At 44.6% G+C, this 23,574-nt stretch overlaps 1 protein-coding gene across 1 annotated transcript in view; it reads left to right on the top strand.

The window, feature by feature from the left end:
* Positions 1–23,574, top strand: part of bpnt2 (3'(2'), 5'-bisphosphate nucleotidase 2) — a 40,980-nt gene that overhangs the window by 10,208 nt on the left and 7,198 nt on the right. The window contains exons 2-4 of the mRNA XM_070892042.1: positions 4,214–4,376; positions 22,071–22,166; positions 22,835–22,996. Of these exons, the coding sequence (XP_070748143.1) occupies positions 4,214–4,376; positions 22,071–22,166; positions 22,835–22,996 (421 nt within the window). The remainder of the gene's footprint in view (positions 1–4,213; positions 4,377–22,070; positions 22,167–22,834; positions 22,997–23,574) is intronic.

The following is a 23,574-nucleotide window of genomic DNA, read 5'->3' on the forward strand; positions in this document are numbered from 1 at the left end:
AGCCATCAACCAACTTCACTAAAACAGATTATCTGGTCATTTATAATTATTTATGACCTAGCTGTGTGCAAATTGATTGATTGTATTTCCCTCCATTTCAACAGTGACTACACTTCAAAAATACTTAATTCGCCATGAAGTGCTTTGGGACGTCCTGAGGTAGTGAAAGGTGCTATATAAAAGCAATTTCTTACTTTGTAAAATCCAAAGCTGTCATGGCTGTCCATGATTAACCCATGTATTTCTAAATGCTCACTTATTTTATTTCAAATTATGGTTTCTAAAAGTTTTCCTGTAACTAATAGATGAATAACAAAAAGTTAGTATGCAGGTACAGCAAGTAATCAGGAAGGTAAATGGAATGTTGGCCTTTATTGCAAGGGGGATAGCATCCGAGGGTCTTAAGAGAAGTAGCGGCAGGGATTGTGGATGCATTGGTTGTAATTTACCAAAATTCCTTGGATTCTGGGATGGTCCCAGCAGATTGGAAAACTGCAAATGTAACACCCCTATTTAAAAAAAGGAGGCAGACAAAAAGCATGAAACTATCGACCAGTTAGCCTAACATCTGTAGTTGGGAAAATGCTGGAGTCCATTGTTAAAGAAGCAGTAGCAGGACATTTGGAAAAGCAAAATTCGGTCAGGCAGAGTCAGTATTGATTTATGAGGGGGAAGTCATGTTTGACAAATTTGCTGGAATTTTTTGAGGATGTAATGAACGGGGTGGATAAAGGGGAACCAGTGGATGTGGTGTATTTGGAATTCCAGAAGGCATTTGACAAGGTGCCACATAAAAGGTTACTGCACAAGATAAAAGTTCACGGGGTTGGGGGTAATATATTAGCATGGATAGAGGATTGGCTAACTAACAGAAAACAGAGAGTCGGGATAAATGATTCATTCTCTGGTTGGCAATCAATAACTAGTGGGGTGCCGCAGGGATCAGTGCTGGGACCCCAACTATTTACAATCTATATTAACGACTTGGAAGAAGGGATCGAGTGTAACATAGCCAAGTTTGCTGACGATACAAAGATGGGAGAAAAAGCAATGTGTGAGGAGGACACAAAAAAATCTGTAAAAGGACAATTTGGCAGATGGAGTATAATGTTGGAAAGTGTGAGGTCATGCACTTTGGCAGAAAAACTGCCTCCAATGCAAGTTTATCCTTCCTTAAATAAGGAGACCAAAACTGTATGCAGTACTCCAGGTGTGGTCTTACCAATGCCCTATACAGTTGGAGCAGGATTTCCCTGCTTTTATACTCCATCCCCCTTGCAATAAAGGCCAACATTCCATTTGCCTTCCTGATTATTTGTTGTACCTGCATGCTAACTTTTTGTGTTTCATGTACAAGAACCCCCAGATCCCTCTGTACTACAGCATTTTGTAATCTTCCCCATTTGAATAGTAATTTGCTGTTTTATTTTTCCTACCAACATTTTCCCACATTATACTCCATCTGCTAAATCTTTGCCAACTCACCGAGCCTATCTATATCCCTTTGTAGATTCTTTACGTCCTCCTCACAACTTGCTTTCCCACCTATCTTTGTATCATCAGCAAATTTGTCTACGTTACACTCAGTCCCTTCATCTAAGTCATTAATATAAATTGTTAATAGTTGAGGCCCCAGCACTGATCCCTGTGGCACCCCACTGGTTACAGTTTGCCAACCTGAAAATGACCCATTTATCCCGACTCTCTGTTTTCTGTTAGCCAATCCTCTATCCACGCCAATATATTACCCCCCAATCCCGTGAGCTCTTATCTTGTGCAGTAAGCTTTGTTAACCCTGTTTTCCCCACTTACCCTCTGCTGTATTAGTTCAAATGCTTCCCCACTGCTCTATTTACTCTCTCCCTCAAGACATTGGTGTCATTTTGGTTCTGGTTGTCCCCAAAAATGTGAACACTTCACTTCTGCAACAGCCCTGAAACTACATAATCTGCTTAAACTTCTTAAACCAGTCACTGTGTGGGACAGGAAGCAATGTAGAGATTACCATCCTTGAGATCTTGTTTTTTACAATCTAGTGCCTAACTCCATAAACTCCCTGTGCAAAACCACAAATATATTTCCATATATATCATTGGTTCCAATGTGCACTACCATTTTTGGCTGCTCTCATGCCCTTTCTAGAAATTTTCCACCCATTCCATGATGTACTTCCTTGACACCAAGAAGGTAGCATGTTTATTGAGTCTTGACTGCAAAAAAAAATGTATTCCTTTGACTAGAGAATCTTCTACTGTTTCCACTCTCCTATTATCGTATTATCGTAGTCTACTTGCTTCTCACCCCCTGGGTAGTCGCCACTGTGCTATTATGTTGCTCAGGACCACAACCCTGTGAGTTTCTGTCGCTCTCTGTCTCACAACAGTTCAATACTGTGGGGTAGAAATTTGTCTCAGACAGTTGCACAAAACGGACGGAATCGGATCGGCCACCTGTTATACACAGCGCCTGATTCAGTTCCATCACAGTCAATTATAGAAAAAGAATCCTGTCCAACTATATCTGAATGTTAAACTCCTGCTGAGGCTAAAGTCCAAATTCTTTTGGCCTCTCACTCCAGGAGCATCTCATAGTTCAAGATTGCTTACTTCCAGCAGGGATCACAGGATAGTGATCAGGAGAGGCAAGTCTGGCTGATTTCTCTAACCCACCTCAACCAGCCCAGAAGTACTGAGACTAATTGTAATGCTCTTCATTACTACACTGAGTGACAAACCAGAGATTAAATCGCGATCTTCCTACTGTGTCACTCAGCATTGGTCCAAACATGGGCAAAAGAGCTGAATTCCAGAGGTGAGGTGAGGATGACTGCCCTTGACATCAAGGCAGCATTTGACCAAGTGTGGTATCAAGTAGCCCTAGTAAAATTGTGGTCGATGAGCGAGGGGGTGGGGGGGACTCTCCACAGGCTGGAGTCAGACCTAGCACAAATGAGGATGGTTGTGGTTGTTGGAGGTCACTCATCTCACCCCCAGGACATAGCTTCAGGAGTTCCACAGGGCAGTGTCCTAAACCTAACCATCTTCAGCTGCTTCATCAATGACCTTCCCTCCTTCCTAAGGTCAGAAGTGGGGATGTTCGCTGATGATTGCACAGTGTTCAGTATCATTCGCATTCCTCAGACAATGGAGCAGTCCATGCCCGCATGCAACAAGACCTTGATGACATTCAGGTTTGGGCTGATAAATGGCAAGTAGCATTTGTGCCACACGAGTGCCAGGCAATGACTATCTCCAACAATCGAGAGTCTAACCATCGTCCTTTGACATTCAATGGCATTACCATTGCCAAAACCCCCATCATCAACATCCTGGGGGTCATCATTGACCAGAAACTTAACTGGACCAGCCACATAAATATTGTGGCAACAAGAGCAGGTCAGAGGCTTGGTATTCTGCAACAAGTGTCTCACCTCCTGACTCCTCAAAACCTTTCCACCATCTACAAGGCACAAGTCAGGAGTGTGATGGAATACTCTCCGCTTGCCTGGATGAGTGCAGCTCCAACACCACTCAAGAAGCTCGACACCATCCAGGACAAAGCAGCCCGCTTGATTGGTATTCCATCCACCACCTTAAAAAACATTCACTTCCTCCACCACCGATGCACTGTGGCTGCAGTGTGTACCATCTACAAGATGAACTACAGCACTTCCACAGGCTTCTTCCACAGCACCTCCCAAATCCATGACCTTTACCACCTAGAAGGACAAGGGCAGCAGGCATATGGGAACGCCTTCACCTGCAAGTTCCCCTCCAAGTTACACGCCATCCTGACTTGGAAATATATCGCCATTCCTTCATTGTTGCTGGTTCAAAATCATGGAACTCCCTCCCTAACAGCACTGAGGGAGTACCTTCACCACACCGACTGCAGTGGTTCCAAGAAGGTGGCTCACCACTACCTTCTCAAGGGCAGTTAGGGATGGGCAATAAATGCTGGCCTAGCCAGTGATCCCCACATCCCAGGAACAAATAAAAAAAGTAATTTACCCATTCAGACATAGGGGAACTTTGTTTACCTTTTAATAACATCCCCTGCATTTGAATAATGGGACTTGAACTTAATAGATATGAGATGTGATAATATTAGGTTCTACTTTGTTACATGCTGTAATGGAATAGCACACCTTGCATAGCATTGGAAATTGACAGCTATATCAATCTGATGGAAATTACTGTGAGTTTTGCATTAGGTGTTCTCCGAAGAACGGGATATTGGTACCACACCAGAGATTGCTTCATGGGATCATGCAATTCCAAAGGAAATCCTGGACAAGGCGACCATGACGGAAGAAGTCTCTTCTGAAAGCATTACAATCTGGATTGATCCGCTAGATGCCACCCAGGAATATACAGGTATGATATCTATTATTGAATTTGGTGTGTCTGGTAATATTTTGCATGGAAATTAAGTGCAGTGATGTACACTAATAAAGTAGTAATTGTTAATCATAATTATTTAAGGCCACTGTAGTATTCTGGACTGCATGTATGAAAATCAGATCCTAGTAGTGTGTGATTTTGGTTTTACATTTATTTTTTTAACTGGTGGATTATCTGTGGCATTGCTCATGGTAAGTCAGAGGATGCACTCTATCTCGTCCCTCTCATGTCTGCTTCTGTTTGTACGTGTGTATGTCTCTCTCTTCCTCTCCCCCTCACCTTCTATGTGTTTGTCTTCTCATCGCTCTCCACCTGTCTGTTTATTCCATGTTATCTTTTGGTTGTCTTTCTGTCTTTTTAAGGTGGGAGATATTGGGTTTGTGTCAGGAAAGGAAGTATTTTGAGTTGTAGGGCATTAGATGGGCTAGGATCTTGATAGTGGCGAGAGCTGGTAGGCTGTCTTTTGGGCTGCAGGTTGCTATTGTTTGGAGCGATTGTGGGCATAGTATGAATTTTCTGGTGAAGTATGTGGAATGCTGGTTGGAAATAGATACTGCTCGAGGCGCGAATAAATGGGCAGTTATATTGAGAATTGGTAAGTATTGCATGGTATGAGGGATAAGGAAATGGCTTAGGTTGGGTGTGTGGGGTGGGAATTGGTGAGCTTAGTGTTGGGAAATAAGAGGAGTAGGGTTGGGTCTGAGCCAAGATGACAGCAGAGGCTGAGGGCGATGATGGGCTAGAATCTGAGCTGAAGAAAGTTGTGGGATGGATTGAGGTTGGGGCAGAGACTTGTATTCATTCCATTCATAGCATGTTTTTGAAGTTGATTCCTGGTACTAAGCTAGGAAGCAGCAATTTGTTGTTCTATCGGGAATGGTAGCATAGTGGTAATGTTACTGGACTAGTACTCCAAAGGCCTGGACTAATGATCCAGAGACATGAGTTCAAATCCCACCATGGCAGCTGGGGAATTTAAATTCAGTTAATTAAATCTGGAATAAAAAGCTAGTATCAATAATGGTGACCATGAAATTATCAGATTGTCGTAAAAAATCCATCTGGTTCATAAATGTCCTTTAGGGAAGGAAATCTGCAGTGCTTACCTGGTCTGGCCTATATATTAACTACCCTCTAGCAAGCCACTCAGTTGTAACAAAATCGCTACGAGAAACAATAAGAAGAATAAAAATGGACGGAACACTTGGCATCGACCTTGGCACCAGCACCCCCAGCACAGGCGACCCTGCAAAGTCCTCCTCACCAACATTTGGGGACTTGTGCCAAAATTGGGAGAGCTGTCCCACAGTCTAGTCAAGCAACAGCCTGACATAGTCATAATCATAGAATCATACCTTTCAGCCAATGTCCCAGACGTCTCCATCACCTTCCCACCGGCAGGACAGGCCCATCAGGGATAATGCACAGTGGTATATAGTCGGGAGGGAGTGGCCCTGGGAATTCTCAATATTGACTCCAGACCCCATGAAGTCTCATGGCTTTAGGTCAAGCATGGGCAAGGAAACCTCCTGCTGATTAGCACCTACTGCCCTCCCTCAGCTAAGGAATCAGTACTCCTTCATGTTGACCACTTGGAAGAAGCACTGAGGGCAGCAAGGGCACAGAATGTACTCTGGGTAGGGGACTTCAAGAGTGGCTCAGTAGCACCACTACTGATCGAGCTGCCCAAGTCCTGAAGGATATATCTGCCAGACTCGGCCTGCGGCAGGTGGTGAGAGAACCAACACGAGGGAAAAATCTACTTGACCTCGTCCTCACCAATCTACCTATCACAGATGCATCTGTCCATGACAGTATTGGCAGCACTGATCACCGCACAATCATTGTAGAGACAAAGTCCCATCTTCACACTGAGGACACCCTCCATAGTGTTCTGTGGCACTACCACCATGCTAAATGGGATAGACTCTGAACAGATCTAGCAGCTCAAAACTGGGCATCCATGAGGCATGTGGGCCATCAGCAGCAGCAGAATTGTATTCCACCACAATCTGTAACGTCATGGCCTGGCATATCCCTCACTGTACCAAGCCAGGTGACCAACCCTGGTCAATGAGGAGTATAGAAGAGCATGCCTGGAGCAGCACCAGGCATACCTAAAAATGAGGTGCCAACCTGGGGAAGCTGCAACACAGGACTACATGCATGCTAAAAAGCGGAAACAGCATGCCATAGACAGGGCTAAGCAATCCCACAATCAATGGATCAGATCAAAGCTTTGCAGTCCTGCTACATCCAGTCGTGAATGGTGATGGACCATTAAACAACTAACGGGAGGAGGGGGCTCCATGAATATCCCTATCCACGATGATGGCAGAGCCCAGCACGTGAGTGCAAAAGACAAGGCTGAAGCGTTTGCAACCATCTTCAGCCAGAAGTGCTGAGTGGATGATCCATATTGGCCTCCTCCTGAGGTCCCCACCATCACAGAAGCCAGTGTTCAGCCAATTCGATTCACTCCATGGGGCAGGGACATGGGAATTTAGGCAGGGAGACAGAGGGAAGTAAAATGGGGGCAGAAACAAAAGGTAGAAAGGAGATAAGGAAAAGTGGAGGGCAGAGAAATCAAAGGCAAAAATCAAAAAGAGCCACAGTACAACATAATTCTAAAAGGACAAAGAGTGTTAAAAAAACAAGCCTGAAGACTCTGAATGCGAGGAACATTCGTAATAAGGTGGATGAATTAACTGCACAGATAGCTGTTAATGGATATGATGTAATTGGGATTATGGAGACATGGCTCCAGGGTGACCAAGGCTGGGAACTCAACATCCAGGGGTATTCAATATTCAGGAAGGATACACAGAAAGGAAAAGGAGGTGGAGTAGCGTTGCTGGTTAAAGAGGAGATTAACGCAATAGTAAGGAAGAACATTAGCTTGGATGATGTGGAATCTGTATGGGTAGAGCTGCGGAACACCAAAGGGCAGAAAACGCTCGTGGGAGTTGTGTACAGACCATCAAACAGTAGTAGTGAGGTTGGGGATGGCATCAAACAGGAAATTAGGGATGCGTGCAATAAAGGTACAGCAGTTATCATGGGTGACTTTAATCCACATATAGATTGGGCTAACCAAACTGGTAGTAATACGGTGGAGGAGGATTTCCTGGAGTGTATTAGGGATGGTTTTCTAGACCAATATGTCAATGAACCAACTAGAGAACTGGCCATCCTAGACTGGGTGTTGTGCAATGAGAGAGGATTAATTAGCAATCTTGATGTGCGAGGCCCCTTGGGGAAGAGTGACTATAATATGGTAGAATTCTTTATTAAGATGGAGAGTGACACAGTTAACTCAAAGACTAGGGTCCTGAATTTAAAGAAAGGTAACTTTGATGGTATGAGATGTGAATTGGCTAAGATAGACTGGTGAATGATACTTAAAGGGTTGACGGTGGATAGGCAATGGCAGACATTTAAAGATCACATAGATGAACTTCAACAATTGTACATCCCTGCCTGGCGTAAAAATAAAACCGAGAAGGTGGCTCAACTGTGGCTAACAAGGGAAATTAGGGATAGTGTTAAATCCGAGGAAGAGGCATATAAATTGGCCAGAAAAAGCAGCAAACCTGAGGACTGTGAGAAATTTAGAATTCAGCAGAGGAGGACAAAGGGTTTAATTAGGAGGGGCAAAATAAAGTATGAGAGGCAGCTTGCAGAGAACATAAAAATTGACTGCAAAAGCTTCTATAGATATGTGAAGAGAAAACGATTAGTGAAGACAAACGTAGGTCCCTTGCAGTCAGAATCAGGTGAATTTATAATGGGGAACAAAGAAATGGCAGACCAATTGAACAAATACTTTAGTCCTGTCTTCACTAAGGAAGACACAAATAACCTTCCGGAAATATTAGGGGACCGAGGGTCTAGCAAGAAGGAGGAACTGAAGGAAATCCTTATTAGTCAGGAAATTGTGTTATGGAAATTGATGGGATTGAAGGCCGATAAATCCCCAGGGCCTGATAGTCTGCATCCCAGAGTACTTAAGGAAGTAGCCCTAGAAATAGTTGACGCATTGGTGGTCATTTTCCAACATTCTATAGACTCTGGATCAGTTCCTATGGATTGGAGGGTAGCTAATGTAACACCACTTTTTAAAAAAGGAGGGAGAGAGAAAACACGGAATTATAGACTGGTTAGCCTGACATCGGTAGTGGGAAAAATGTTGGAATCAATTATTAAAGATGTAATAGCAGCGCATTTGGAAAGCAGAGACAGGATCGGTCCAAGTCAGCATAGATTTATAAAAGGGAAATCATGCTTGATAAATCTTTTAGAAATTTTTGAGGATGTAACTCGTAGAGCAGACAAGGGAGAACCAGTGTATGTGGTGTATTTGGACTTTCAAAAGGCTTTTGACAAGGTCCCACACAAGAGATTAGTGTGCAAAATTAGAGCACATGGTATTGGAGGTAATGTATTGACGTGGATAGAGGACTGGTCGGCAGACAGGAAGAAAAGAGTAGGAATAAACTGGTCCTTTTCAGAATGGCAGGCAGTGACTAGTGGGGTATCGCAAGGTTCAGTGCTGGGACCCCAGCTATTTACAATGTACATTAATGATTAGGACGAAAGAATTGAATGTAATATCTCCAAGTTTGCAGATGACACTAAGCTGAGTGGTAGTGTGAGCTGTGAAGAGGATGCTAGGAAGCTGCAGGGTGACTTGGACAGGTTAGGTGAGTGGGTAAAAGCATGGCAGATGCAGTATAATGTAGATAAATGTGAGGTTATCCACTTTGGTGGCAAAAACAGGAAGGCAGAATATTATCTGAATGGTGACAGATTAGGGAAAAGGGAGGTGCAATGAGACCCTGGGTGTCATGGTACATCAGCCATTGAAAGTTGGCATGTGGGTACAGCAGGCAGTGAAGAAGGCAGCAAATGGCATGTTGGCCTTCATAGTGAGAGGATTTGAGTATAGGAGCAAGGAGGTCTTACTGCAGTTGTGCAGGGCCTTGGTGAGGCCACACCTTGAATATTGTGTACAGTTTTGGTCTCCTAATCTGAGGAAGGACATTCTTGCTATTGAGGGAGTGCAGCGAAGGTTCACCAGACTGATTCCTGGGATGGCAGGACTGACCTATGAAGACAGACTGGATCGACTAGGCTTATATTCACTGGAGTTTAGAAGAATGAGAGGGGATCTCATAGAAACATATAAAATTCTGACGGGATTGGACAGGTTAGGTGCAGGAAGAATGTTCCCGATGTTGGGGAAGTCGAGAACCAGGGGTCACAGTCTAAGGATAAGGGGCAAGCCATTTAGGACCGAGATGAGGAGAAACTTCTTCACTCAGAGTTGTGAACCTGTGGAATTCTCTACCACAGAAAGTTGTTGAGGCCAGTTCGTTAGATATATTCAAAAGAGAGTTAGATGTGGCCCTTATGGCTAAAGGGATCAAGGGGTATGGAGAGAAAGCAGGAATGGGGTACAGAAGTTGCATAATCAGCGATGATCATATTGAATGGTGATATAGGCCAGAATGGCCTACTCCTGCACCTATTTTCTATGTTTCTATATCAAGAAGTGGATGTGCGCATTGGATACACAAAGACTATGGGCCCCGACAGCAACTTGGCTGTCATGCTGAAGACTTGTGATCCAGAACTAACCACACCTCTACCCAAGCTGTTCCAGTACAGTTATAACACTTGCATCAACCTGATAAAGTGGAAAACTGCCCAGCTATGTCCTGCCCACAAAAAGCAGGACAAATCCAACCCAGCCAATTACCACCCCATCAGCCTACTCACAATGATCAGCAAAGTGATGGATGGTGTCGTTGACTGTGCTATCAAGCGGCATTTACTCAGCAATAACCTGCCCACTGATGCTCAGTTTCGGTTCCGCCAGAACCACTCGGCTCCAGACTTCATTATGGCCTTGGTCCAGATGTGGACAAAAGAGCTGAATTCCAGAGATGAGGTGAGAGTGACTTCCCTTGACCTCAAGGAAGTATTTGTCCGAGTGTGGCATCAAGGAGCCCTAGTAAAATTGAAGTCAATGGGAATCAGGGGAAAAACTCTCCACTAGCTGGAGTCATACCTGGCACAAAGGAAGATGGTTGTAGTTGTTGGAGCTCAATCACTTCAGCCCCAGGATATCACTGCAGGAGTTCCTCAGGGCAGTTTCCTAGGCCCAACCATCTTCAGCTGCTTCATCAATGACCTTCCCTCCATCATGTCAGAAGTGGAGATGTTCGCTGATGATTGCAGTGTTCAGTTCCATTTGCAACTCCTCAGAAAATGTAGGAGTCCATGCAGCAAGACCTGGAAGACATTCCGGCTTGGGCTGATAAGTGGCAAGTAACATATGCGCCACACAAGTGCCAGGCAATGATCATCTCCAACAAGCGAGAGCCTAACTATCTCCCCTTGATAGTCAACGGCATTACCATCACTGAATCCCCCACCATCAACATCCTGGGGGTCACCATTGACTAGAAACTTAACTGGACTAGCCACATAAATACTGTGGCAACAAGAGCAAGTCAAGGCTGGGTATTCTGCGGTGAGTGTCTCATCTCCTGACTCCCTAGAGCCTTTCCACCATCTTCAAGGCACAAGTCAGGAGTGTGATGGAATATTCTCCACTTGCCTGGATGAGCGCAGCTCCAACAACACTCAAGAAGCTCGACACCATCCAGGACAAAGCAGCCTACTTGATTGGCAACCCATCCACCACCCTAAAAAAACATTCATTCCCTCCACCACCGCCGCATCGTGGCTGCAGTGTGTACCATCTACAAGATGCATTGCAGCAATTCACCAAGGCTTCTTTGCAGCACCCCCCAAACCCGTGACCTCTATCACCTAGAAGGACAAAGGCAGCAGGAACATGGGATCACCATCACCTGCAAGTTCCCTCCCAAGTTACACACCATTCTGACTTGGAAATATATTGCCGTTCCTTCATCGTCACTGGGTCAAAATCCGGGAATTCCTTCCCTAACTGCACTGTGGGAGTTCCTTCACTACGAGGACTGCAGCAGTTCAAGAAGTCGGCTCACCACCACCTTCTCAAGGGCAATTACGATGGGCAAATAATGGTGGCCTTGCCAGCGACGCCCACATCCCGGAACGAATAGAAAAAAAATGATAGTGCCATGGGTCCTTTGAAATGGGTTACTGCGTGTTGGCATTGTGCTGGGAAGGAAGAAAGAGGAAATGAGGTCTAGGATTAGTATTGGTCTCAACTCAAGTGAAGAAAGCAGTTTGCACAGCTGCAGGCTTGGTGGCAAGGATGAAAAGGGATACATGGGAGTGATATTGTGCAGCAACCAGGAGAGAGATAAGACGACTTGCGGCAGAGGCGTATGCTGAACAGCAAAACAGTGAAGAAAAGAGGAGGCCAAGTACTGGGAATGTTAGAGACCTTGACCGTGGCATGGGGGAGACCAGTGGGGTAAAGAGGAACTGGAAGAGGGAAGATGGCTGCACACATCAGGAGGGGGGCAAAGAGGATGAGAGCAGGAATAAATCAAAATACATTTGTGAAAGTAAAATAGAAAGGGATAAAATTTAAAGCAATAACATTCCTGTGAAAAGAAAAGTGGCTTTCAGAACTACTTGGAAATACAAGGGTAGAATTTGCAAAGGAGTTCTCATGGTCATCTGTCAAACCTCAGGGGAAACTTCCAGAGAAACAATGGTCATTTCTCTGGGTTCCTGCTGATCTTCCACCGTAGTTACAGAAGATGATCAGGAGAACCCCTGTGGAAATTCTAGGTCACCGTTGGGAGACTAAAGCCTCCACGTCATCTGGTGGCCAGAGACTGGAACTGCATTGTGACAGAGATTAGTTCACAAGAAAAATTACCATTATAAATGTTGACATACAATTGTTACATTGCAATCTTTTGCCAAAAATTGTGACAGCAGGATGGGGGGGTGGGGGAAGGGAAGTTTACAAACATGAAACATTTTTACAAATAACGAGCCATTATCAATAATAAATGATAAATAAATCAATAAATCAACCAATAAATCAAACAAAAATTAAAAAAATAAAAAATAAATTAAATCAATAAATAAAAAATTAAGTTTCTACTCACCGACTGCAGCACCAGGAGCCCTCCAACAGCATGCTGGGATGGCCCTTCCCCCAATGTGTGTCTCTCTCTGTCTCTGTCAGTGCCTCTCTGTCTGTCAGTGTCTCTCTCTCTCTGTCTGTCTGAAGGGTGGGGGGAAGGGGGGGGAAGAGGAGGCAGGAGTGGGGGGGAGAGGAGGCGGGAGGGTGTGGGGCAGAGCGGAGGAGAGGGAGGGAGGGAGGCTGAACAGTTCCGGCCGCCGAGAGGAAGCCAGGCCGAAGACTTTGGGCGGGACCCGCCCCCAGCAAGATGCCGGGTGGGCGGGCCCTGCCGAAGACGTGGAGGGAGGGGAGAGAGCCGGAGCGGAGCGGGAGCTGAAGGGGGGAGGGGTTGTGGGAGAGAGCTGGGAGGTGGGGGAGCCCCCCCCCACACAGCCTCGGGCGCCTGGAGCTACTGCACATGCACGCACACTCCAGCGGGCTTGTGCAGAGGTCGCGGCACTGTTTTCAGCGCTGGGACCTGGCTCCGCCCCCCACAGCTTGTGCTGCGCTGCGCCAAGGGCCTGGAACTTTCCAGCAGGGGGGAGAATACCGAGGTACGTTTTAGGCGCCGTTTTGAGCGCAGAAATCAGGTGTGGCTCGCGGGACTGCGCCCGTTCTAGGCGCGGCCCGAAACTTGACCCCACTGTTTTAAAGGAATAGGATTTTGAGAATTGTTCTTTTAAAAATTCATTTCAGCTTGGTAAAAGTCTTATGAAGCAGAATGTTTTTTTTAAAAAAGAGTAGGGAAAGAAAAAAAGCACAGAATGGGCTTGAAACAAGCTGATGGAAAAATTATTAGTAAATGAAAGAAAGCTTAGGGAAAATAAAGAAAAAGCAGAACTAGTACGATTAAAAAGAGAGAGAGGTTGCTCTCTGCCACTTACTGCCTGCACAGAATGTAAAATAAAATGTATTTCCCCTGTATATTTGGCAGCTTGCTAAACTCGCCCAGTATTGGACAGAGTTCTGCTGCGTGTAATTTGCCAGCCCCAGCTTGCTATCATGCTTGTGGTTCATGCTGTGATCATGTTCTTCCACTACACACTATCTGCCATCTTCACCAGTGAACAAGCACTTGCGTTCTGCAGGGTATGAGGGAGAAAAGTGGGGCTGGGGGTCAGGAAAAGATTATATTTTATTAAATTGGAATAATGAGACTAAAAGCAGGGTTGAGGACAGAAGAAGATTATGAGGAGAGAATGAGTAGAATGGGCCGATACTCTGGAGTTTAGGAGAATGAGAGGTGATCTGATTGAAATGGAAAAGATTCTGAGAGGGCTTGACAGGATAGATGCAGAGAGGCTGTTTCCCTGGCTGGAACTTGGGGGCATTGTCTTAGGATAAGAGATTGGCCACTTAGGACTGAGATGAGGAGAAATGTCTTCATTGAGAGGGTTATGAATCTTTGGAATTCTCAACCTCAGAGGGCTGTGGATACTCAGTTTTTGTGTATATTCAAGGTTGAGATCAATAGATTTTTGGACTCTTGAGAGTCAAAGGATATGGGGATCGGGCAGGAAAGTGGAGTTGACTTTGAAGATCCACCACTATCTTACTGAATGGCTGAGCAGGTTTGAGGGGCCATAAGGCTGACTCCTATTTCTTATATTAAAGCCAAGAGAATGGGAGATGAGAAACATCTGTGTCTATTCTCTGGTGGAAGGAAAATGCTGGAGATCTGGGAGCGTTGGTGCATACAGCAGTTAAGAACATAAGAAACAGGAACAAGAGTAGGCCATACGGCCCCTCAAGCCTACTCTGCTCTTTAATAAGATCATGGCTGATCTGATCATGGACTCAGCTCCACTTCCCCGCCTGCTCCCCATAACCCCTTATCGTTTAAGAAACTGTCTATTTGTGTCTTAAATTTATTCAATATCCCAGATTCCACAGCTCTTTGAGGCAGCGCATTCCACAGATTAACAACCCTCTGAGAAAATAAATTTCTCCTCATCTCTGTTTTAAATGGGCGACTCCTTATTCTAAGATCATGCCCTCTAGTTCTAGTCTCCCCCATCAGTGGAAACATCATCTCTGCATCCACTTGTCAAGCCCACCCAATAATCTTATACGTTTCGATAAGATCACCCCTCATTCTTCTGTATTCCAATGAGTAAAGGCCTAACCTACTGAACCTTTCTTCATAAGTCAACCCCCTCATCTCCGGAATCAACCTAGTGAACCTTCTCTGAACTGCCTCCAAAGCAAGTATATCCTTTCGTAAATATGGAAACCAAAACTGCACGCAGTATTCCAGGTGTGGCCTCACCAATACCTTATATAGTTGTAGCAAGACTTCCCTGCTTTTATACTCCTTCCTCTTTGCAATAAAGGCCAAGATACCATTGGCCTTCCTGATCACTTGCTGTATCTGCATACTATCCTTTTGTGTTTCATGCACAAGTACCCCCAGGTCCCGCTGTACTGCGGCACTTTGCAATCTTTCTCCATTTAAATAATAATTTGCTCTTTGATTTTTTTTCTGCCAAAGTGCATGACCTCACACTTTCGAACATTATACTCCATCCGCCAAATTTTTGCCCACTCACTTAGCCTGTCTATGTCCTTTTGCAAATATTTTGTGTCCTCCTCACACATTGCTTTTCCTCCCACCTTTGTATCGTCAGCAAATTTGGCTGTTACACTTGGTCCCTTCTTCCAAGTCATTTATATAGATTGTAAATAGTTGGGGTCCCAGCACTGATCCCTGTGGCACCCCACTAGTTACTGGTTGCCAACCAGAGAATGAACCATTTATCCCGACTCTCTGTTTTCTGTTAGTTAGCCAATCCTCTATCCATGCTAATATATTACCCCCAACCCCGTGAACTTTTATCTTGTGCAGTAACATTTTATGTGGCACCTTGTCAAATGCCTTCTGGAAGTCCAAATACACCACATCCACTGGTTCCCCTTTATCCACCCCGTTCATTACATCCTCAAAGAATTCCAGCAAATTTGGCAAACCTGACTTCCCCTTCATAAATCCATGCTGACTCTGCCTGACCGAACTTTGCTTTTCCAAATGTCCTGCTACTGCTTCTTTAATAATGGACTCTACAACATTTACCCAACCACAGATGTTAGGCTTAACTGGTCTATAGTTTCCTGCTTTTTGTCGACCTCCTTTTTTAAATAGGGGTGTTACATTTGCAGTGTTCCAATCTACTGGGACCTCCCCAGAATCCAGGGAATTTTGGTAAATTACAACCAATGCATCCACAATCCCTGCCGCTACTTCTCTTAAGACCCTAGGATGCAAGCCATCAGGTCCAGGGGATTTATCTTCCTTTAGTCCCATTATCTTACTGAGTACCATCTCCTTAGTGATTGTGATTGTATTAAGTTCCTCCTCCCCTATAGCCCCTCGACTATCCACTGTCGGAATATTGTCAGTGTCCTCTATCGTAAAGTGGGGCTCGAGTGTAGAATTTTCATTTACTTCCTGACCTAAACCTAAAACTCATTCATCTAAATGTAATTCACAAGAATTCCAACTCCCTTGTTTTAATGCTCTCACTATTTAGTGAGAGTATTAAGGCAAGGAAGGGTATTAGTGCAGTTGCAGTAGTGCAATACATGACTGGGTGTCAGATATTGTCTCCTGAGTGCTAGCACCATAGGAATCCTATTTGGGGTGATACTTCCAGTCTAGTGACTACGACCTTGGCCAATATTTTATAGTCCATTCGAGCAGGGATATGAATCCAAGATGAGTAGATGATGGGATCTTTGTCCCTTTTGTGTATTAATGTTGCAGTCTTGAAAGAGCAACTTGGTACTTCAATGTGATTAAATAATTTCAGCAAGAGGAGTGTCACCTCAAAGAGTAGAATTCCCCAATGGTTGAGTAAGCATCAAGAGGACCTTGTCAAATTGGGGGCTTTGATATTGCTGCTTGACTGAAGGAAAGCTTGGTAAGCTGGTATATTTCCTGTGCAGTGAGGTGTACAGTTTGGCAAAAAAGTCTGTTGATCTCAAACAAGCAAAATGCTGTGGATGCTGGAAATCAAATAAAACAGAAAATGCTGGAAATACTCAGCAGGTCAGGCAGCATCTGTGGAGAGAGACACAGAGTTACCATTTCAGGGCGATGACCCTTCATCAGAACTGAAAAAAGTTAGAGATGTAACTGATTTTAAGAAGTGTAGGGGCAGGGAAAGTGGGGAGGGGAGGAAAGAACAAACAGGAAGGTCTGTGATAGGGTGGAAGGCAGAAGAGATTAAGAGACAAAGGGATGATGGTGCAAAGGAAAAGGAGATGTTAATGGGCCAAGTTAAGGAACAAAAGATCAGTCTAGATAGGGTGTAAATGGAACTGGCAGAATCATCAACGACTGCCATGGGAAAGAGAGAAAGAAAAAACAGTAAAAAAGAGAAAAAAATAGTGGCAGGGGTTACGGTCCGAAATTGTTGAACTCGATGTTGAGTCCAGAAGGCTGTAAAGTGTCTAAACGAAAGATGAGGTAATGTTCCTCGAACTTACGTTGAGCTTCATTGGAACCGTGTAAGAGGCTGAGGACAGAGAAATCAGAGTGGGAGTGGAGCGGGGAATTTAAGTCTCAGGCAATCCGAAGCTCAGGATCACACTTACGGACTGAACGGAAGTGTTCTGCAAAGCAGTCACCCAATCTGCGTTTGGTCTCCCCAATGTACAGGAGACCACTTTGTGAGCAGCGATACAGTATACTAAATTGAAAGAAGTACAAGTAAATCGCTGTTTCACCTGGAAGGAGCTTTTGGGGCCCTGGATAATGGGAAGGGAGGAGGTAAAAGGGCAGGTGTTGCATCTCCTGCGCTTGCCGTGGGAAGAAGAGGGGGTACTAGGGGTGATTGAGGAGTGGACCAGGTTGTCGCGGAGGGAACGGTCCCTTCGGAATGCTGAAAGGGGAGGGGAGGAGAAGATGTGTTTGGTGGTGGGATCACGCGGAGGTGGCGGAAATGGTGGAGGATGATCCATTAAACATGGAGGCGAGTAGGGTGCAAGGTGAGGACAAGGGGAACCCTACCGTGTTTCTGGGAGGCAGGGGAAGGGGTGAGAGCAGAAGTGCAGGAAATAGAACGGACACGGTCGAGGGCCATGTTAATCATGGTGGAGGAGAATCCTCGATTGAGGAAAAAGGAAGACATATTGGAAGCACTAGTATGGAAGGTGGCATCATCAGAACAGATGCAATGGAGACAGAGAAACTGGGAGAATGGAATGGAGTCCTTACAGGAAGCGGGGTGAAAGGAAATGTAGTCCAGATAGCTGTGGGAGTCAGTGAGCTTATAATGAATGTTTTGTCAATAGCCTATCTCCAGAAATGGAGACAAAAAAGTCGAGGAAGGGAAGGGAAGAGTTGGCGATGGACCATGTGAAGGTGAGCGAAGGGTGGAAATTGGAAGCAAAATAAATGAAATTTTCTAGTTCAGGGCGAGAGTTATCAATGTATCAGAAAAAGAGGTGAGGGAGGGGACCTGAGTAGAACTGGAACAAAGAATGATCCACATATCCCATGAAAGGCAGGCATAGCTAGGACCCATGTGAGTTCCCTTAGCAACACCTTTAATTTGGAGGAAGTGAGAGGAGTCAAAGGAGAAGTTGTTCAATGTGAGAACAAGTTCAGCCAGGCAGAGGAGGGTGGTGGTGGATGGAGACTGGTGGGCCTCTGCTCAAGGAAGAAGTGGAGCGCTCGCAGGCTGTCCTGGTGGGGGATGGAAGTGTAGAAGGATTTTGGTGAGTTCAGAGACGAGCTGGCCCTCCACTTTTCCCTTGCTGTACTGTTGTCTGCTTGGTTTTGCAGGATGTATACTTGGAGCTTTCCTGGCTCATCACCCTGCTCATTCTGGTAAATATCGTTCTGTTGCATCAGAGATTTTCACCTATTGACTGTAGGCTTTTTAGTTGCTCTCTGATTGACAGCTTTCTCCGATCTTCATCCCCCCTCCTGGCCTCCGATTTTCTATCTCTCCCTAGCTTCTCCCCGGGCCTCCGGATAACCATCCCCGGCCTCTGGTTTCTCCCCCCTCTCCGCCTGCTCCGACAAGCCAGCCCCATTGTTTTCGCAATCCACCCCTGCTCCTCCGGGATGATATTTCTGCGTTTCCCCCCCCCCCCCCCGGCTGTTTTCAATCATTTCACAATACCCCTCCTGTTGACCCCAATCTTTTCACTATTTCCCTGCCTCCGCCCTTCTGTTCCTCCAGGCTGTCCCGATTTTCCCACCCTTGCTCCTCCAGGCCGCCTCCGATCTTTTCAGACCCCCACCTCCGCCTGACCCTGGCCCCACCCCATGTGACCCCTTCCTCCCTCCATTTGCGGCCTAGTGCCGCAGGCCTACCCGCCTAGAGCCAGCCAGTCTCTCAATCTGGCTGGCTCAGAGTGGGAAACAGAGGATTCCCATTCAAATCATGCCCTGCCATTAAATTCAACAGGGCCTACGGGATCCCATTCTCTCAGGATTCCCAACCGCCTCGGAGTCCCCGCCCCTAACCGCCTTCCCCATTAAAATTCATCCCATGGTCTCTGATATACAGTGGACAACAGGGAGAATATGAACTTTGAGTTTAATGGCCAATGTCAGGGTTGGGTGGTGGGTCAGTGAGGGCGAGTTGGAGATCGACTGAGGCACAGTTATAGATGGCAATGGGCCCTATTTAACAGTTATGTGCTTGGGGTAGGTGTGATCGCTTCCAGAGGATAATCCGTTCTCGAGTATGCTTTATGCAGGTTTGATAAAAAAGTGATTCCCTTCCCAATTGTCTTAACAGATGCAGATGTTGTTACATTGCCCCCCCCAAAATGCATGCGAATAGAGAGGGCGTAAATATTAGTTATGTTCGGAGGAGGCGGGGGTTGAATGACACCAGAAAAGAGGCCAGATTGTGACTGCCACATTTTGATCAAACCTTGAAATTCCGGTCAGGGGAGTCATGAGCAGATCATTCCTGGAAATTCCTTTCTTTCATCATCATCATAGGCGGTCTCTCGAACGAGGATGACTTGCTTCCACATTGGTTCACAGATGTTTCAATGAAGGACCCGATATTCCAGTCCTGAACTCCAATTAAAGGGGTGGAAGATGCCTGTGCATGGATTTTTTTTAACGTGTGGTGACCGTTGCACATCAGCCACCACACGGGCTGGACAGAGCTAGGCCTTTATCCAGTGTCAAGGATTAACCAGGACGACTGGAGACCTGCTCTGCTGCACGGACCTAGTGCATACACATATCACAGTGCGGGCTGGCCCATGCTGCCCCTGGGCCCTCGGCTCTTCTGGGTCCCAAACCCTCATTTGTCGTACCTCCGCCACAATCTCTCACCGCTCCACCGCCACAAATATTCGCCGCACCTCCGCCATGATCTCTCACCGCTCCTCCGCCACGATCTCTCACCGTTCCTCCGCCAGATCTCTCACCGCTCCTCTGCCACAAACATTCGCCGCTCCTCCGCCACGATCTCTCACCGTTCCTCCGCCACGATCTCTCGACGCTCCTCCGCCACAAACATTCACCGCACCTCCACCACGATCTCTCACTGTTCCTCCCCCATGAATATGGTATTCATTGGCAGCAGAACACATGCCAATGGAAACATAGTGCAAGTCCTTTTGAACCTTTTTAAAGGCCCCAAATCTTTACTCAAATAAGACAAATCATTCCTGGAGAGAACTGATTACCTTCTCTCGTCAGAGTGGCTCCAATGGGAGTCAAAGAATTAAAAAAAAAATCTTTGGGCCCGTGGAGAACTCTGCGTTGGAGCGGCAAATCAGTCACCGCTGATGATCCCTTACAGCATGGCGATGTAATTAATCCTATCCCCGGAGGTTGGGATGGGGATCTCCAGCCTTGGGTGAGGGCTCCGCTCTGCTGTAGTCAGTGGAGTGGAACCCCAGGAATTTCCAGGCCGTTGTTCTTTGATTGTTATGGCTGTTTGCCTCAAACAGCTCGTATCCACTGAAAGCCAGATTGGTTGAGGGTGGTGGATACAGTTGGGTCTCCTTTCATCACGGTGGCCTTGACTGTGTGAAGGAGAGGAATGCTCTGCTGTAGGACAGTTCATGTTGTGGACATATACATTGAGCATTATAATCAGTTCTCCCACTATTCCACCCTTTCCCACATTACAACTGGCTACACTCCAAAAGTACCTCATTGGCTGTAAAGCGCTTTGAGCTGTTCAGTGGTCGTGAAAGGCGCTATATAAATGCAAGTCTTTTTATCAGAATAAAGTTCCAGTTTTTACCTGAAGTGCTTATTTCCAAGGTGAATGGGGGGAGGGGGAACTTGTTAATCTGTATGGCCTGTGTTGCCATTTTCTGAGGGGGTTGGATGGGTCTCTCACAGAAATACAAGATTTTGAGCCAGGGTGTAGGGGTTTAGCTGAGGGATGAAGTGAGAGCTGTCATGACAGTTCTTGCTGTAGAAAACCCTTTGGTAAAATGTCAGAAATGACAGTACAACATGATTTGGGCATCAAATGGTACATGGTTACATGTTTTGGTATCTGACTATTGTAAGTTAATCTGATCATCCTGGTGAAAGTCAGTCATGTTCTACATGACTGACCATGGCATGTATCCTTCCTGGTCTTCCTCCAGCTCTCTGCAGCTTCAACATGGTAGATCACACCATTCGTCTGCACCACCTGTTCTCTGTTTGACTTTCATGGCATTGCCCTGCAATGGTTTATTTTTCCTTACTTGCAGTCACCTCCACCACGTGTCAAGGTTCCATCCTTGATTCCTTCCTATGTAGATACCACACCTTAGTGATGTCATTTGTCAACATGGGACCAGCTCCAACATGCTGAAAGCTATAATAAAGACACACCTCTGAAATACTTATTTGCACAGTGATATGCAGAAACCATATCAAGCATTGAAATAATTCCCAATCCAAACTCGCATCTAATCACCTCCGGTTTAATTAATTATCTATCACAGTCTTCAATGCAATGCACACCACGAGCAAAATCAAAGCAAAAACAGTATGACAAATGTGGAAAGAAGGTAGGAGCCACTAAGTTCTACATATTACAGTAACATATCCAGTATGTATTACAAGTGTAATTTCTGAAATTGGACTTATTTTTATAATGTCACAGTAGCTTCTGTTCTGCAGAACACCAGAGGTTCCATTGCCTGACTGAAACAGTATATCTATCATAGGCTTTAGAACAGTTCATAATCAAATGGAACCCTACATCCACCTAATCAAATGCATTAATTATATAAGGTTTTCAATCTACTGCTACTTGAATAGTACTGCTTTCCATGTTACAACAGTCCGAGTAAAGTTTTTATAGGACTGAGAAAGTTGAGTATGAATTTGTGTAAGGTTCAGAGAGTTTGATTGCCTTACATGGAAACATTTTTAGGCAGGTATGAGCTCCAGTTCTCATGAATCTCAAATGAGCTTTATCGGATTTTTCTGGAATCCTATGCTACATTTGTAAACCATGAAATGTTTTTTTTTCTTGAGACCTAATTTGAATATTGTCTTTAAAAGAAAGTGGAAAATTAACAGGCAGCAGAACAAAATTGGAATTCAAAATTGAAATGTTTTTTTTTTGTCTCTTGTGCAGAAAAGCTTTTACATTACGTCACCACTATGGTGTGTGTAGCAGTGAATGGAAAACCAGTGATTGGAGTAATACATAAGCCATTTGCTGATTTTACAGGTATGGAAAGCAATTCTATCTCAAAAATCAGTCTAGAAGAGTTCATTGCTTGTTAGTTTAACATCCTTTTTTGTTTAACTATTATTCATTTTTTCTTATTTTTCTTGCTTTTGCTGTCATAATTTCTTAAATAGTCTTGTTTATATATTCTTTGTTCGCCTATTTATTGGCTCCTCTCGCAGCTCCCTTCCCTTACATTATAAAAATAAAACGTTTGAAATCACGAAAGGTTGATCAGCATCTGGGAGAATAAATTGAGTTAAGGTTTCAGATGTGACCTTAATCAAACAATCATTCGCACTGATGTGGAGTTACACTTGAAACTTCTTTTTCTCTCTTGCTTTCTCTCTCTCTCTCTCTCTCGCTCAATTTACTTCGTACTTTGTTTCAATTTTTAATTTTTCAATTCATTTTATCCCTCTGTATTTGTAGAATTGTAGGTATCATTCCCAGATTACAAACATGCTCAGAACTTTGCCCTCAGTGGGTAAATTTAATATTTTAAGCATGCCAGCAACTTAATAAAATGTCCAGGAGGTGGGCATATATGTGCAATTAAGGCAACAATTTATTTTTAAATTTATAAATATTTAAAAAGCCATTATGCAATAAAATATGAAGTACAATTGTATGATTGTCTTAATGGTAATTCTTTCTCTGTCTGACAGCATGGGCAATGGTACATGGTGGATCAAATGTGAGCATGCGTAAATCATATGACGAGAAGAATCCCAAAATTATAATTTCACGGTCACATACAGGCACAGGGAAAGCATTTGCGCGAAAGGCATTTGGAAATGAAAGTGACATTAGAGAAGCCGGAGGAGCAGGTAAGATTAGGTGGAAAATACAGATTTTTTTTCTCCAAAGTCTTTATTTTGCACAGTTTATTGTAATTCTTTAAAATAGTCTGGGACTTAAAATATTATTAAAAATTTATCTCGTATTCACTCTTATTGAGTGATAATTCATTTAATGGAAAGTTAGTCATGAAAACAACAGTAGATTAGTGGTTTTGTTCTTATAGTTGCATTGTTCAAAGAGGATAATAGTGATCAGATCCTTTGTTAGCACCACAAATCTGAACAAACCCTACAGGCATGAAAGGTTCAACGTGATCACGCTGTTAGTTGGCAGTGGTCTCTGGAAACTCTGATAGCCAAGTGTAAACACTACATTTGAAGTACGTTCCTGCTTCATCGCTCAACATCCTATTCATTTTTTCTTTTTTGGGAGCCTTGCTGGTGGCTTTTGAATACTGTTTTGTATAATACTTAAGAATTGTAATATGAAAACTGTGCAAATACAGTACTAATATAGTTGAGATGTAGTATTGAGGTATATGATCCATAACTTGGAGATATGGACATCATACTGGGCAAATCTTCAAAACTACTCGTCTGAGAAA

Source organism: Pristiophorus japonicus, chromosome 1 (genome assembly GCF_044704955.1).
Source record: "Pristiophorus japonicus isolate sPriJap1 chromosome 1, sPriJap1.hap1, whole genome shotgun sequence".
NCBI classification, from domain to species: domain Eukaryota; kingdom Metazoa; phylum Chordata; class Chondrichthyes; family Pristiophoridae; genus Pristiophorus; species Pristiophorus japonicus.